Source organism: Silurus aristotelis (assembly GCF_946808225.1).
Source record: "Silurus aristotelis genome assembly, chromosome: 18".
Taxonomy (NCBI): Eukaryota; Metazoa; Chordata; class Actinopteri; order Siluriformes; family Siluridae; genus Silurus; species Silurus aristotelis.
Window position 1 is genome coordinate 12,818,711 of NC_139591.1, and position 12,980 is coordinate 12,831,690.

General features: G+C 38.9%; 1 protein-coding gene across 6 annotated transcripts in view; it reads left to right on the forward strand.

The window, feature by feature from the left end:
- Positions 1–12,980, forward strand: part of ttc28 (tetratricopeptide repeat domain 28) — a 235,723-nt gene that overhangs the window by 145,655 nt on the left and 77,088 nt on the right. For all 6 annotated transcript variants that reach the window (XM_083569228.1, XM_083569229.1, XM_083569230.1 and 3 more), the window contains 2 exons: positions 4,021–4,168; positions 11,783–12,055. In XM_083569228.1, the coding sequence (XP_083425354.1) occupies positions 4,021–4,168; positions 11,783–12,055 (421 nt within the window). The remainder of the gene's footprint in view (positions 1–4,020; positions 4,169–11,782; positions 12,056–12,980) is intronic.

The window sequence follows — 12,980 nt, forward strand, 5'->3', positions numbered from 1 at the left end:
CAATAAAGGAAACTCTGGTGATCAGATTTTTCTCCAAGTATTAGAAAAATTTTTGTCTTTGTAATGATGTTATTTTTACCAATTACTATGTAGGGACCATGTATAGAATTGGCTTCGAATGTCACTTTTTTTGTAAAAGCCCCTTGAATTAAAGCTGCAAGAGTCCACTTTAGTCATATCTCTATTGCTTTCATTTTAATTCCATTTTGGATTTGTATACAGAGGCAAAATTACCAAATTTATGTCACGGGCTCAATGCTAATCGATCTGGCTGCATTTGAAATCATGATTTTAGCTTGGCATTTGCAAAATAAAAAAAAAAGCTATCTAGAGCAATTATTGTTCAGAGTTAATATAAATAAGGATCAAATTCGCAGTCATCTATATTTTAAAGCAGTCAGTTGGTAGATTTCAGTGTGAATCATTTCTCCAATTAGCACAAGCGTGGCTTCTGAGAACAACCCAAGTACATCGTGTATAATGTCATAGCAAAAGGATGCTTTAAAAGCCTGTTGTGGAAGAAATGTTGATCAATTGATCCAATAAAATGTCAGAAGCAGATTAAATGTAATTGCAGGATGTGACAGTGCAGCAAGATATTTTAGGGGAAGGCAAGCTTTCCTACACACACACACACACACACACACACACACACACACACACACACACACACACACACACACACACACACAATCAATTAATAGTGAGCGGTGCGTGATGGCCTGCAAGGTTCTATAATAACACACTTAGGCTAAAGGTTAATGTGTGGAATTCAATCTGCCTTTCCATTCGTTTCAATGAAGCAGTCCACAAAAAGAGATGATGTCTCTGTAATCAAAGGGTCGCACCCTCTGCCAGTGCTCCGTGAAATTAATTACAGCCGGCTCTCATAAATTCAGCTAGTCACATTGCGCAGCTCTCCGCTCTCTCAGAAAAATACCAGATGCCAGGGAAGATATGGATGAGATAGGAATGAGCTTCTATAATGTCTGATCCACACGGCCGTACGCATGCATGTATTCATTTGAAGACTGAGCCTTGTAGTCAAACATTGGGGGTGCGGGGGGTGGGTGGGTGGTGGTACACAGACCTGGAAAATGCTGAGACCGTGGCTCAGAGGATCAGTAAACAGGTGAAGGCAGTGGAGAATCCTAGATAGAGAAAGTAGTATTAATATAACAAACAAACAATGATGAAACCAGAATTTACCTAAGAAAAATAATACTGCACTGGGAGCCTGGAACAATCTGGCAAAGAGTGGCTGAAAGACTGGGGTTTTTATATATATATATATATATATATATATATATATATATATATATATATATATATATATATATATATATATATATATATATATATATATATGCTGTTGTATGATGAGAAAATTAGCTGCAGGTGCGCAGCTGATTGGGGTGGCTGTGCCCAAACACACACACACACACACACACACACACAAGAGGAGCAGGAAGTGCAGGAGGAGAACACAGGAGGTGAGTCTAGATCATGACAGCGAGCCTCGGAGTGAAAATTAAGTCATTATGTATAAGACAATCCCTCCCAGGACCGTGGAGACAGAGCTGCATACAGAGTGCTAATTAGCACTGATGGCAGTTAAAGGGATACTTCAGTCAAATACTGCCATACTGACTGACTACATTAGCCTTCATTCATTATTAGAATTGTTTGCATGAGCTACCTCTTTGGCTAATGGGGCATTGGTAATACAATATAACAATGGTACAGCAGAGATGGGCTTTGCTGTGGTGTGGTAGATAGATTTCTTCCCTAAGGCTCTTTGTTAATATGTCCTCCGAAGACATATCTCAAAGCGAGTAATATTCTGTTCTGTAGTTAAAATAATAATAATAAAAAAATACAATAATAAGCAGCATGATTAGTTTACTGTTTGATAATTGAGGGGGGTGGGGATTAATCTGAAGGATGTCACATACTTATTTTGACATTTCATTTCACTTGAACAAAGCCAGGTCAATCTTTTTATATATTAATGACTGAAAAGTTTAAAGAATATTTTATACAATATACAACTATATGTTTACAATGTACATCTTCAGTTTACAGTGTACTATAAAGGTAAATAAAACCAGAATGCAATGATTTGCGTATCTCACAATACATGTCGTATTTACAAAGAAAACGGGATCAAATGTTCAAACCGAGGAAATGTACAATTATAATTAAACACAAGGTCATTTTGAATTCAATGGCTGCAACACATCTTAGAAATGTGGAGACGGGGCAACAAAAGGCTGGAAAAGTAAGCTTTACTAAAGCATTTTGCAATAAATTAGGTTAATTGGCAACAGATCAGTAACATGATTGTGTATAAAAAGATTATTGTAGAGAGGCAGAGTATCTCTGAAGTAAAAAAAATGGAGCAGAGGTTCATCAACTTTTGAAAAACTGTGTCTACAAATTATGGAACAATTCCAGTATAATGTTCCTCAACATTACAAAGACGTAAAAATCTTAAATACTAAATTTCTTAACATCAACTGAACATAATATTCTGAAAAGATTCAGAATAAAGAGAAGAGGAAACATCCAGCTTATCAGCACTCAGTTCAAAAGACTGCACTGTATTAGTGCCTGTTAAATGAGCAGCTTGTACATCTGGAAATGCACCAGAAATGCTGAAAACTCCATTCAGAGCAACATATGCTACCATCTAGACAAGAGAAGGCCTTGTATATTTCAGCAATAAACCACATACTGCAGTCCAGACCTTTTACCAATTGGAAACATTTGGCCCATTATGAAATGAAAAATATAACAAAGAAGACCCAGGACTTTAGAGCAAATACAATCTTGTATCAGACACGAATTGGACATCATTGCTCTTTCAAAACTCCAGCAACTAGTCTTCTCAGTTCCAAGATGTATAAAGACTCTTATTAAAAAAAGAGGGGATGCTACATAGTGGAAAAACTTTTTTCTCAGTTCAGTTCATTTATGTTTTTATATGTTCTGTTGTGAATAAAATGTGGGTTTATTAGTTTTTCTAAAGATTTTACACAGCGTCCCAACTTTTTTTGGATTTGGGGCTGTAACTTTATTGTTCTTCACAGGATAAGTTAGTTCCTGTTATCCATTATAGCAGGTTTAAACAATAGAATCCTCTCATGTTTCTGTCTCTTGAAGTTGTCTCTTAAATAAAACAGTGGTTGTTTGAAATCTCTGGCACTGGAGGCTCTTCCTTATTCTTAAAAGTATCTACTTGTCAAAAATGTCACATATCGTCAGTTGGCTAAATAACAGTACATATTTTTTCAGGCTTTAATTATGTGCATCATTCTCCACACAAGTTCATGGGCTGTTGCCATAGGAACTGCAGCATATTAGAACAAGCATATTAATATAAACCTTACCGCTATGTCATAAAATTAATCATCACCTTCAGATTTGAGGACTTACCAGCGCTGTGGTATAAAAAAAGACTCGTTTATAGCATCATGACATTTAGTGCATTTCACAGATGGGAATCTGGCCTCCTTCATTATCACCAACAACTAAGCAACATTTTTATAGTGTATGTAAAAAAAAAGAAAAGACAAATGTGAAAAGTAGAATTTGCTTTGGGAATGTGATATAAATCTTGCTTCCCACGATTTCCTTTATGACCTCCAGATACTGTCAGTTGTAAAAATTCTGTCTTCCTCTTTTCTTATTGAAACCATGTACAGAGTATTGAAGCGTTCACCCTCGACTGATATGTTACAGTAAGCAATCGTGGAGTTCAAAAGCAATCATTGCTTGAAACTTTTGGAGTACCTAGATGAGTACCTATGATTTGGGAAGGATACATTACTGAAGCATAGCACAGACATCAAATTTCTGAACTATTCCATTCTAACACTATAGTGACCATGATCCACATGGGCACTAAATGTGGAATGGGATCATCAAAAAGCCCATATGAATCTTTCAGAACTTCTTTTCTATATCGTGTGTCATGTAAAACATCTCTTTTTTCCTTTTGTTCCTCTTTCTTTACAGGCATACTTCCGACAGGGTGTTGCCCTCCAGTACTTGGGCCGGCATGCAGATGCTCTGGCCGCCTTCGCCTCCGGGCTCGCTCAGGACCCCAAGAGCCTGCAGCTGCTCGTCGGCATGGTGGAGGCCGCCATGAAGTCTCCACTTCGAGGTGTGTGTTTTTGAAATGCTTTTATTTGTGAGAAAGAATGCAGCAACCTAAGGGCCGATATAAAAAAAGATCACACGTTCAGGCCGTTGTTATATAAACTACATACTAAGTGTTAGCACTAGTGTAACAGTGAGCATGCCACTGGTTTTTCGAGAGTGGTTTTAGTTGAACACTTAATAAAGGAGCTGGATTTCTCAAAAGCTTCAGCTTCGTAAACAGCCAACTTTAGTGCAGAGTGACCAAAAATCAGAGTATACGTTTATATCGATAAAAAGTGTATATATAGCATATAAAACAAAGTATTATTATTAATGCTGGAAATGGATGGATGATAGATGTCCTGCTTAGTTGAAATATATTTATATTGTATATATTTATGTAAAACCTTTACATAGAAGAGTACTAAAGTGTTGGGAATTGTTTGGCAGAAGTATATATAAGGTGCTACATCATTGTAGGCATGTCATATTGAGCTATTTCCAGGCCATCAGCATGAAATAAGGCATTTATATTAAAGTATCTTCAGTTATGTGACGCAGTCATGTGATTTATTAAATGCGAAACAAACAACTTTAAAGTCTTGGGTTAATCGCCAAAACAACTCCAAATCTTCACCTATTTAAAAACTCGTTTAACATTGCCACATCGATGAAATGCGACTCGAAGAATGTCTGATAGAAATGACACAGGCCAAAATGTCTTATATTTTTGTGTCTTGTCACGTGCTGTATAAAAAATATAGAATTTTTTTTGTCTCAAAGCAGCTTTACACAGATAAAGCGGTAATAAAGCCGTCTCAGGGTGGACAAGCTATTTTTTTCCGACAGCATTTTAAAATGAATGCACTATTTTTACATCTATTTGGATGAATGTGAATGTATCCCTACATGTACTGTTTCATTGAAATCTTTTCTTCACAATCAGTTAGTCTTTTGATGTAGTACAATCTTGTAAAAAAAAATCCTTCCTTTGCTAGTGAAATTGTTGTACATGTGCACGGTCATCCATCTGCACCCATTGAATGTATACGCTGATCCTGTGGAGGTCAGTGCAGCTTGTTTGCTTTTCCAGTGGACATTTTGTGATTGTGAAATGTCTGCTCTGCCAGAAAGTCCCCGCAGCTTCAGCAGCAGCAGAGACACTGTTTACTGGGGATGAGGCCTCTGAATAAGAGCTGTCTCTTAGAGATATGTTTCTGCAGCTGTGTGTTTGTGTGTGGATATGTGTGTGTGTGTGTGTGTGTGTGTGTGTGTGTGTGTGTGTGTGTGTGTGTGTGTGTGTGTGTGTGTGTGTGTGTGTGTGTTTGCATATATCACATTTCCAGCCTGCCTGCCTGCTCTTTGTTTGTGTGTGTGTGTGTGTGTGTGTGTGTGTGTGTGTGTGTGTGTGTGTGTGTGTGTGTGTGTGTGTGTGTGTGTGTATATGAGTGTTTGAGCTACAGTCATGAACACAGAAAGAGAAAATATACATCTGTGGCCTCTGACTTAACAGTGCATTTTATTTGTAGCTAAATCAGTGACACACAAGCAGCCTGGGTATTGGGAGTCTGCGCAAAATGACTGTTTTACTTCTAATGACGGAGCGGATACTTTATTTCCCTTGCTGTCCCAAAGTGCCAGGGCAAAAATACACAGACACAGAAAGAGAGACAGAGAGACAGAGAGAGAGAGAGAGGACCACTCTCCTCCACTGTTTAAAGTTTATTTGTTAGACCCCATTTGGGTAATACATACAAGTATGTAAGTGTGTGTGTGTGTTTTACATTTGTTCTGTACTAAAGATATGATCTAATTAACTGTTCTACTTATTTCAGCATACATTAACAAATGTCTTCATACCTTCCATCCTTCCAATCATTTATTCTCTCGATATGTGGAATTGTCAGGATTTCATTGGGTTAAGAGAAATTCTTGAGGCTAGACATAAAACGCTTAAGAATTTATAGCGCTAACGTTAGCTGTTAGCCACTTCCTGGTTAGCGGCTAACACTAGCGCTATAGATACTTAAGCGTTTTTTTTTTTTTTCCTCTACCAGCAGCCTGAGTCATCTCACTGCCAAAGGTTTGATCCTCTCTTTTTCTTCGTTATCAGTTTGAGCTCATGTAAAGATTTGCATGGAAGAGGGGATTACCTCACTCTAATTGAATTAAATTGAACTGGATTGAATTGTCCAGCTCTGCATCAGACATGCCGTCCAAACCGACTCGCTCGTGCCAAGCCATGTGAGAAAACCGCTCTGAACTTCAGAGCAGGCTCTCGTGCTGCGTGGCTTCTCAACGAGAAGTGCTTTTTTCTTCGACGAGTTTACGTTCAGTCCCAGACACCGGATAAACACGTGCACAGTAAGCGTCCAGCCTTTAGACAAATGAAAGGGTTGGAAAACAAATGTTTAAAAAAAAAAAAAAAAAAAAAAAAAAAGATCTTTATAGCTGAGATTGCGGTCTGTACTCGCAGAGTATCTAATCACATGACATACAGGCTGCGTCAGTGCTGGGGCTACGTAAAGGCCTGTAGATTCGTCGAGTGGTAATTCAAATAGAAGGGAAGGCAATAATGCGAGGAGGGTGGAACTGTCATTGGCTGTCATTAAGGCTTTATTTAGCTGCTTTCTTACAGGGATCCAGACAGTCACGTCAAAGCTCTCTTTTGCCTTGACATGCACTCGGTGAGTGGAGGGAGGGAGAACATGAGCGGGCACAAGCGAGGAAAAATAGGCACCCAGAGGCTCATCATTAAATCCTGGCCGTGCCATCGCTCCAGTGCGACAGGACACATAAGCATTTTTTTTCTTTCTTGTTTATCATGCTGCATTTTGTGGTTAACTAGATTTGCAGCCTGTCCATCCACCCACACACACACACATGCACGCACACACACACGTGCTAATACACCACTTGCCAAGCCAGAGTTTTTTTACAGTTTAATTTTAGCAACTGATGATGCTGTAAAGCTGAATGAAGTGCAGTATGTGTAAAAAGATGATGGCAAAAGTAAACACATCGTTCACTCAAGTTAAAGTAAATAAGTTTGGGCTCTGATATGTACTACTACCAACTAGCCATTACTACTACCTGTTTTAGTGCCACGTTAGTAACTGGATCTCACATCATATTAATATATTAATATAAAATAATTTGATTAATTAATTTATTATTAATTTTATTAATTAACCATATAGAATTTAATTCAATTCATTTTTATTTGTATAGTGCTTTTAACAATGAACTTTGTCTCAAAGCAGCTTTACACAGATAATGTGGTGATTAAAAGTGAATATGTTCTTTATAAGTGTAAGTTTGTCCCTGATAAGCAAGCTGGAGGCGAATTTGGTAAGGAAAAACTCCCCAAGATGGCATAAGGAAGAAACCTTGAGAGAAACCAGATCCAAGAAGGAACCCATCCTCATCTGGGTTGCACCAAATATCCATTTATAGCAGATATATGATGTTGCGGGGTACAGAGATGATGATCAGAAGCAAACTGTAGTCCTGAGTCAACTACTGAGTCACTGTAGTTAATGTCAACAGTCTGCTACGACTGTTGACATTAATTACAGTCCAAATCCATCCTCAAAGCTCCCGTTCTTACCACCGAGAAACCGTCCCAAGCTGTACAGAGTGGCCTCCAGTCGAAAAGCACACTATCCAGAAGCAGGCCTGGACAAAGTGGGAAGATCCACGGAGGGGAGAGGGGCAGGAACAGTGGTCACTGGAACCTCAGGAGCATGTTTAACGAGAGAGAAGAATATGGATTATTATGTGTCTTTATTGTTGTATGGAAGGTAATGTCACTGTGCAGTTTGGACTCCGGCAAGATTTGCTATAGCAGCATAGCTAAAAGGAAGAGCCAGAAGGTAACACCCACATTAGGGATCTCTGGAATAAGAGACGACCCACCACACCACCTTCAACAAACCTGAGGGAACGTGTGAAAGTGAGGGGATGATATAGAACACAAGTATTGCTCTTTGTTAGCTTCTCAGGCTAGCCTACGTCTGTGGTGCGCGGGATGTAGGAAATTATACGACAATGGTAGGTTGAAAAAGTCACGCAATGACAAGAAATAAGTTGATGTGCTGAAAACAGCACACAGCGAGAAGAAAAATATTTATCATGTCACCAAATAGATTACAATTAAAGTAACCAGTCGGTTATAAAAAGGTGAGAAGTAGAAAGTACAGATATTTGTGTAAAAATCATAAGTGAAGGTAAAAGGTTAAGTACTTAAGTACAGTAACAAAGTATTTGTGCTTCATTACTTCCCACCTCTGGTGTGTGCGTGTGTGTGTGTGTGTGTGTGTGTGTGTGTGTGTGTGTCTGTATGGGCGTGACAATGTCGATCATTAGGCAAATCTTGACTCATACCAATGTATCAGTGAACTTCAATTATTAAAGCGAAACTGTAATTTAGTTCAAAAGGAAATATATTGCGTTGAATATTTTAGCAGGTAACCTTGATGAAGATCATGGTGATAATTATGACAAACACTTTACATTAATAATACTAAATAAAACATGGAAGATTGATTCAGCGGCAGCAGACGGTTCATTCAGCACCGAGTTAATCCAGCACCCTGCACTTCCTGTGTCACGTTACTATTCTTTAATCATGCAATAACTGTGATCATTCCAAAAGAGCTTTTATTCAACTTGTCTTGGTAACAATCCGAATAAATTTTTTTTTAAGAATCCTGTATTAAGAACAGACTCAAACATTTTCTAAGAACACTTCTGGTGCAGGATTACATTGTTCATTTAGCTGTTACAAAGTAAATTCTTCTCTATTTTTTAATTTATACACACTGGACACAGTTCCGCACATTAGTATAATGTATTTGAGATTTTCAAGATTGCTATTCTAACTTAAATAACGTTTACATGCTCCAAATTCTGTGCTCTAGTATTAAACATTGCAATGTGTGTGGGCACATGTGTGTGTGTGTGTGTGTGTGTGTGTGTGTAAGAGGATTACAGGTGTGTAATGGTGCGTGTAACATATTTGACACCCAGCGATGGACAGGTTTCCTCTCACTACAGACCTGCTATGGTTGATTTAATGGAGCGGACAAGTGCATGCATGCGTTCAAGCACACAAACACACAAATTGTGTTTTGTTTTTTTTTCATTTAATTTTACTCAAGTATATAAAAGTGCAGATAAACACTTTAATGCTTATGACTGACCCATGATTGGTCATTAGCACCACCAGTCAAACTGGCATTCTCTTATTTTGTATTTCGTCCTATTTCCAACACTTTAGGTTTTCCTATAATTCTGTCTTCAGAATACAGACTGGTTAATGCAGCATGAGCAATACTGTAAATGCACACACTTGTATTGTCCCACAGACTCACATGCAGCAATACATCTTCTCACACACACACACACACACACACACACACACACACACACACACACACACACACACACACACACACACACCTCTACACAAAGTGAAGCAAGACAGCTAGAAAGCTCATTCGCGCTAGATAATAAAAACTGATAAGGAAGGGCAGCTAAAACAGGAGTGTTGTCGCTTCCAGCAGGCAGCATGAGGAAACGTGGCTGTGGCATAAGCTGATTTATGTGCACGTTCACACTTTACTTGCATTTCCACCCCTCCAGCCGAGGTCACCTCTACACATATGCTTGCCTTCTGTCTTCGCTCTGCCCTTCCAACGAGCGTGTGATTGTGTATCACAGAAAGACATCTGTATTAGAAAGAGGGAAAACGATACGAGACAAAGCCATGGAAGGAAATCAGAAAGGTGACAATGATGAATTACAACGTTTGCTAGAAAGAATAGATATACAAAATCTCACAAAAGTGAGTACAACTCTCATTTTTCAGAAACCATTGTAGTAAATTTTTTCAAGGGACAAGACTATAGAAATAAAACTTGGATATATTTTACAATAGTCATGTGGAGCTTATATGGCAGTATAGATTTACTTTCCTCTAAAAAAAGAATTCAACATGCAGCCATTATTGTCGAAATAGCTGGCAACAAAAATAAGTACTCCCTAAGCAAAGCCACATGTCCTATACATCATGTTCATGTTTTTGTCAGCTTGACAGGACCATATTTGTGTATCTTGTATGAGAGCAGATGTTCAACATGGCACCTCATGGCAAGGACTTTCTGAGGATTTGAGAATTAGAATTGTTGCTCTCCACAAAGATGACCAGGGCTTTAAGAAGATCAGTAACACAGTGAAGCTGAGTTACAGTACAGTGGCCAGGGTCATACAGAGGGTTTCCAAGACGGGTTCCACTCGGAACAAACCTTGCAAGAGTCAATCAAAGTAGTTGAGTCCTTGTGCTGTGTGTCAGGTGCAGAAGCTGCCTTCAAAAAAACAGATGCAGGCGTGCTGCCAGCTTTGCTTTAGAAGTTGCAGAAGCGGAAGGTCCGCTTTTTTTAGTGCCCAGATCATATGCCGCACACAGCAACAAGTCGGTTTGCATTCCCGTCGTCCCAGAAGGAAGCCTCTCCTGAAGAAGTTTGCTGAAGACAACCTGTCCAAGAGCATGAATTACCATGTCCTGTGGTCTGATGTGACTAATATAAACTTGTTTGGCTTGGATGATGTCCAGGTGATGCCCTGGTGAGGAGCACCAAGAAGATTGTGCCTTGCCTACAGTCAAGCATGGTGGTGGTAGTATCATGGTCTGGGGCTGCATGAGTGCTGCTGGTACCCAGGGTGCTGCAGTTCATTCAGGGAAACATAGATTTCAATATATACTGTGACATTCTGAAGCAGAACATGACACCTCCCTTCAGAAACTGTGGCAAACAGCAGTTTTCCAACATAACGTCTTCAAACACACCACCAAGATGACAACTGTTTTGCTGAGGAAGCTGAAGATGATTGAGTGGCCAAGCATTGTCTCCAGACCTGAACCCTATTAAACACCTGCGGGACATCCTCATGCGTAAGGTGGAGAAACACCATGTTTTTAACATCCAGCAGCTCTGTGATGCCATTATGGAGGAGTGGAAAAGGTTCCCAGCAACAAACTGTGCAGCTCTGGTGATTTCAATGCCCAGGAGGATTAAGGCAGTGCTACATAACAATGATGCTCACACAAAATATTGACACTTTGGACACAGTTTTGACATGTTCACTTTTGTTGGCAGTTATTTTGACAATAATGGCTGTATGTTGAGTTATTTTTAGAGGACAATAAATCTGTACTGCTATACAAGCTGCACATTGACTACTCTAAAATATATCCAAGTTTCATTTCTATAGTCTTATCCCTTTAGAAGATTAAAAATGGTTGTTGAAATGTGGGTGTGCACTCACTTTTGTGAGATACTGTGTGTGTGTGTGTGTGTGTGTGTGTCTGTGTCTGTGTCTGTGTCTGTGTGTGTGTGTGTGCCAAAAGTGTTTAAAGAGAGAAAGAGAGAGAGAGAAATATATAATCACAAACTTTATTAATGATCTCATACTCAGCATCTCATAAACCATGGGTGGCTGTTTTATTTCTAGTCAGTGTAACTAAACACTCTGAACCACCTTATTTGATCCATGTGCCTTTTTAAAGGTTAAGTTATAAGAACTGGGATTTGATGAGTTGCAATCTTGCTTCCTTTTTTCTTTTACACCTTAGAGTCTTTGGAGCCGACCTATCAGCAGCTACAGAAGATGAAGCTGGACAAAAGTCCGTTTGTTGTGGTGTCTGTAATTGGCCAGGAGCTGCTGAACGCCGCCCATCACGGAGCATCGGTGGTGGTTTTGGAAGCAGCGCTGAAGATCGGCACGTGCAGCCTCAAACTGCGCGGCTCGGTCTTTTCGGCCCTCAGCAGCGCCTACTGGTCTCTGGGCAACACAGAGAAAAGCACCGCCTACATGCAGCAAGACCTGGAGGTGGCCAAAACCTTAGGTGAGCAAATGCTATAATTATACATTTAAGGCAAGGTTGTACCTGTATTGGTTCGTTGTCTCTACTCATGAGGGATGTCATAAACAGTGGTGAAGCTAATGCTAAAAGCTTCATTAGCTAACACTTTTACATTTGGTCCATGATCAATGATTTCTGTATTAAAAAAAGGTCAAAGGTGTTTCACAGTTTCTAGTGTTAGACCCGAATAAAATACGCGCCTAGTGGATAACTATCATTTACGGTGCCATTTTTTGATGTAATGTAACACCGGTATGTTAACATATGCACTCGGGGTTTCCGTCGGCATTGTGTATAAATTAACAGTTTCAGTGTTGAATCATTTCAAAGCTGAAATTTTTTCGAATTCTGGAGGTTAATTAAGCATCTGATAATTATGCAAATGATAGTAGCAGCCGATTTTAATTGAACGATTTAATAGATGTTAATCATTTTCATCACATTCGTAATAGAATTTACTTCACATTTAAATATGTTGTTAAAAAAAAAAAAAGAAAAAAAAGTGACATTCTTTTTTTTTTATGCGTATAAGTCGCACTGAAAAACTGATTTTGCAGACGTGAGAATAAAATGAGGATTGGAGCATTGCTGTCAGAGTGAGAGAGATGAAGCTGAAACTTAGTGGATAGACAATAGTGTAGTGACATGGTGAATGCATTGTGAAGATTAGCCAGGCTTAATTGTAAGAACAACTAACTTTCCATCACATCACTCACCCTGCCTGAGCTACTAAAACATCGAAACCACCTAAAAACATTATAAAATACACGTGACCTATTTTTACTTAATCATTTTCAGTTTAGCATTAATATACACAGTTTCGATTATGAACATTGTGTTTACATGCTGATTGTCATTGAGATTAAAACATGTACAGTAGTTTAACATTAACAGTATGTTAAATCTA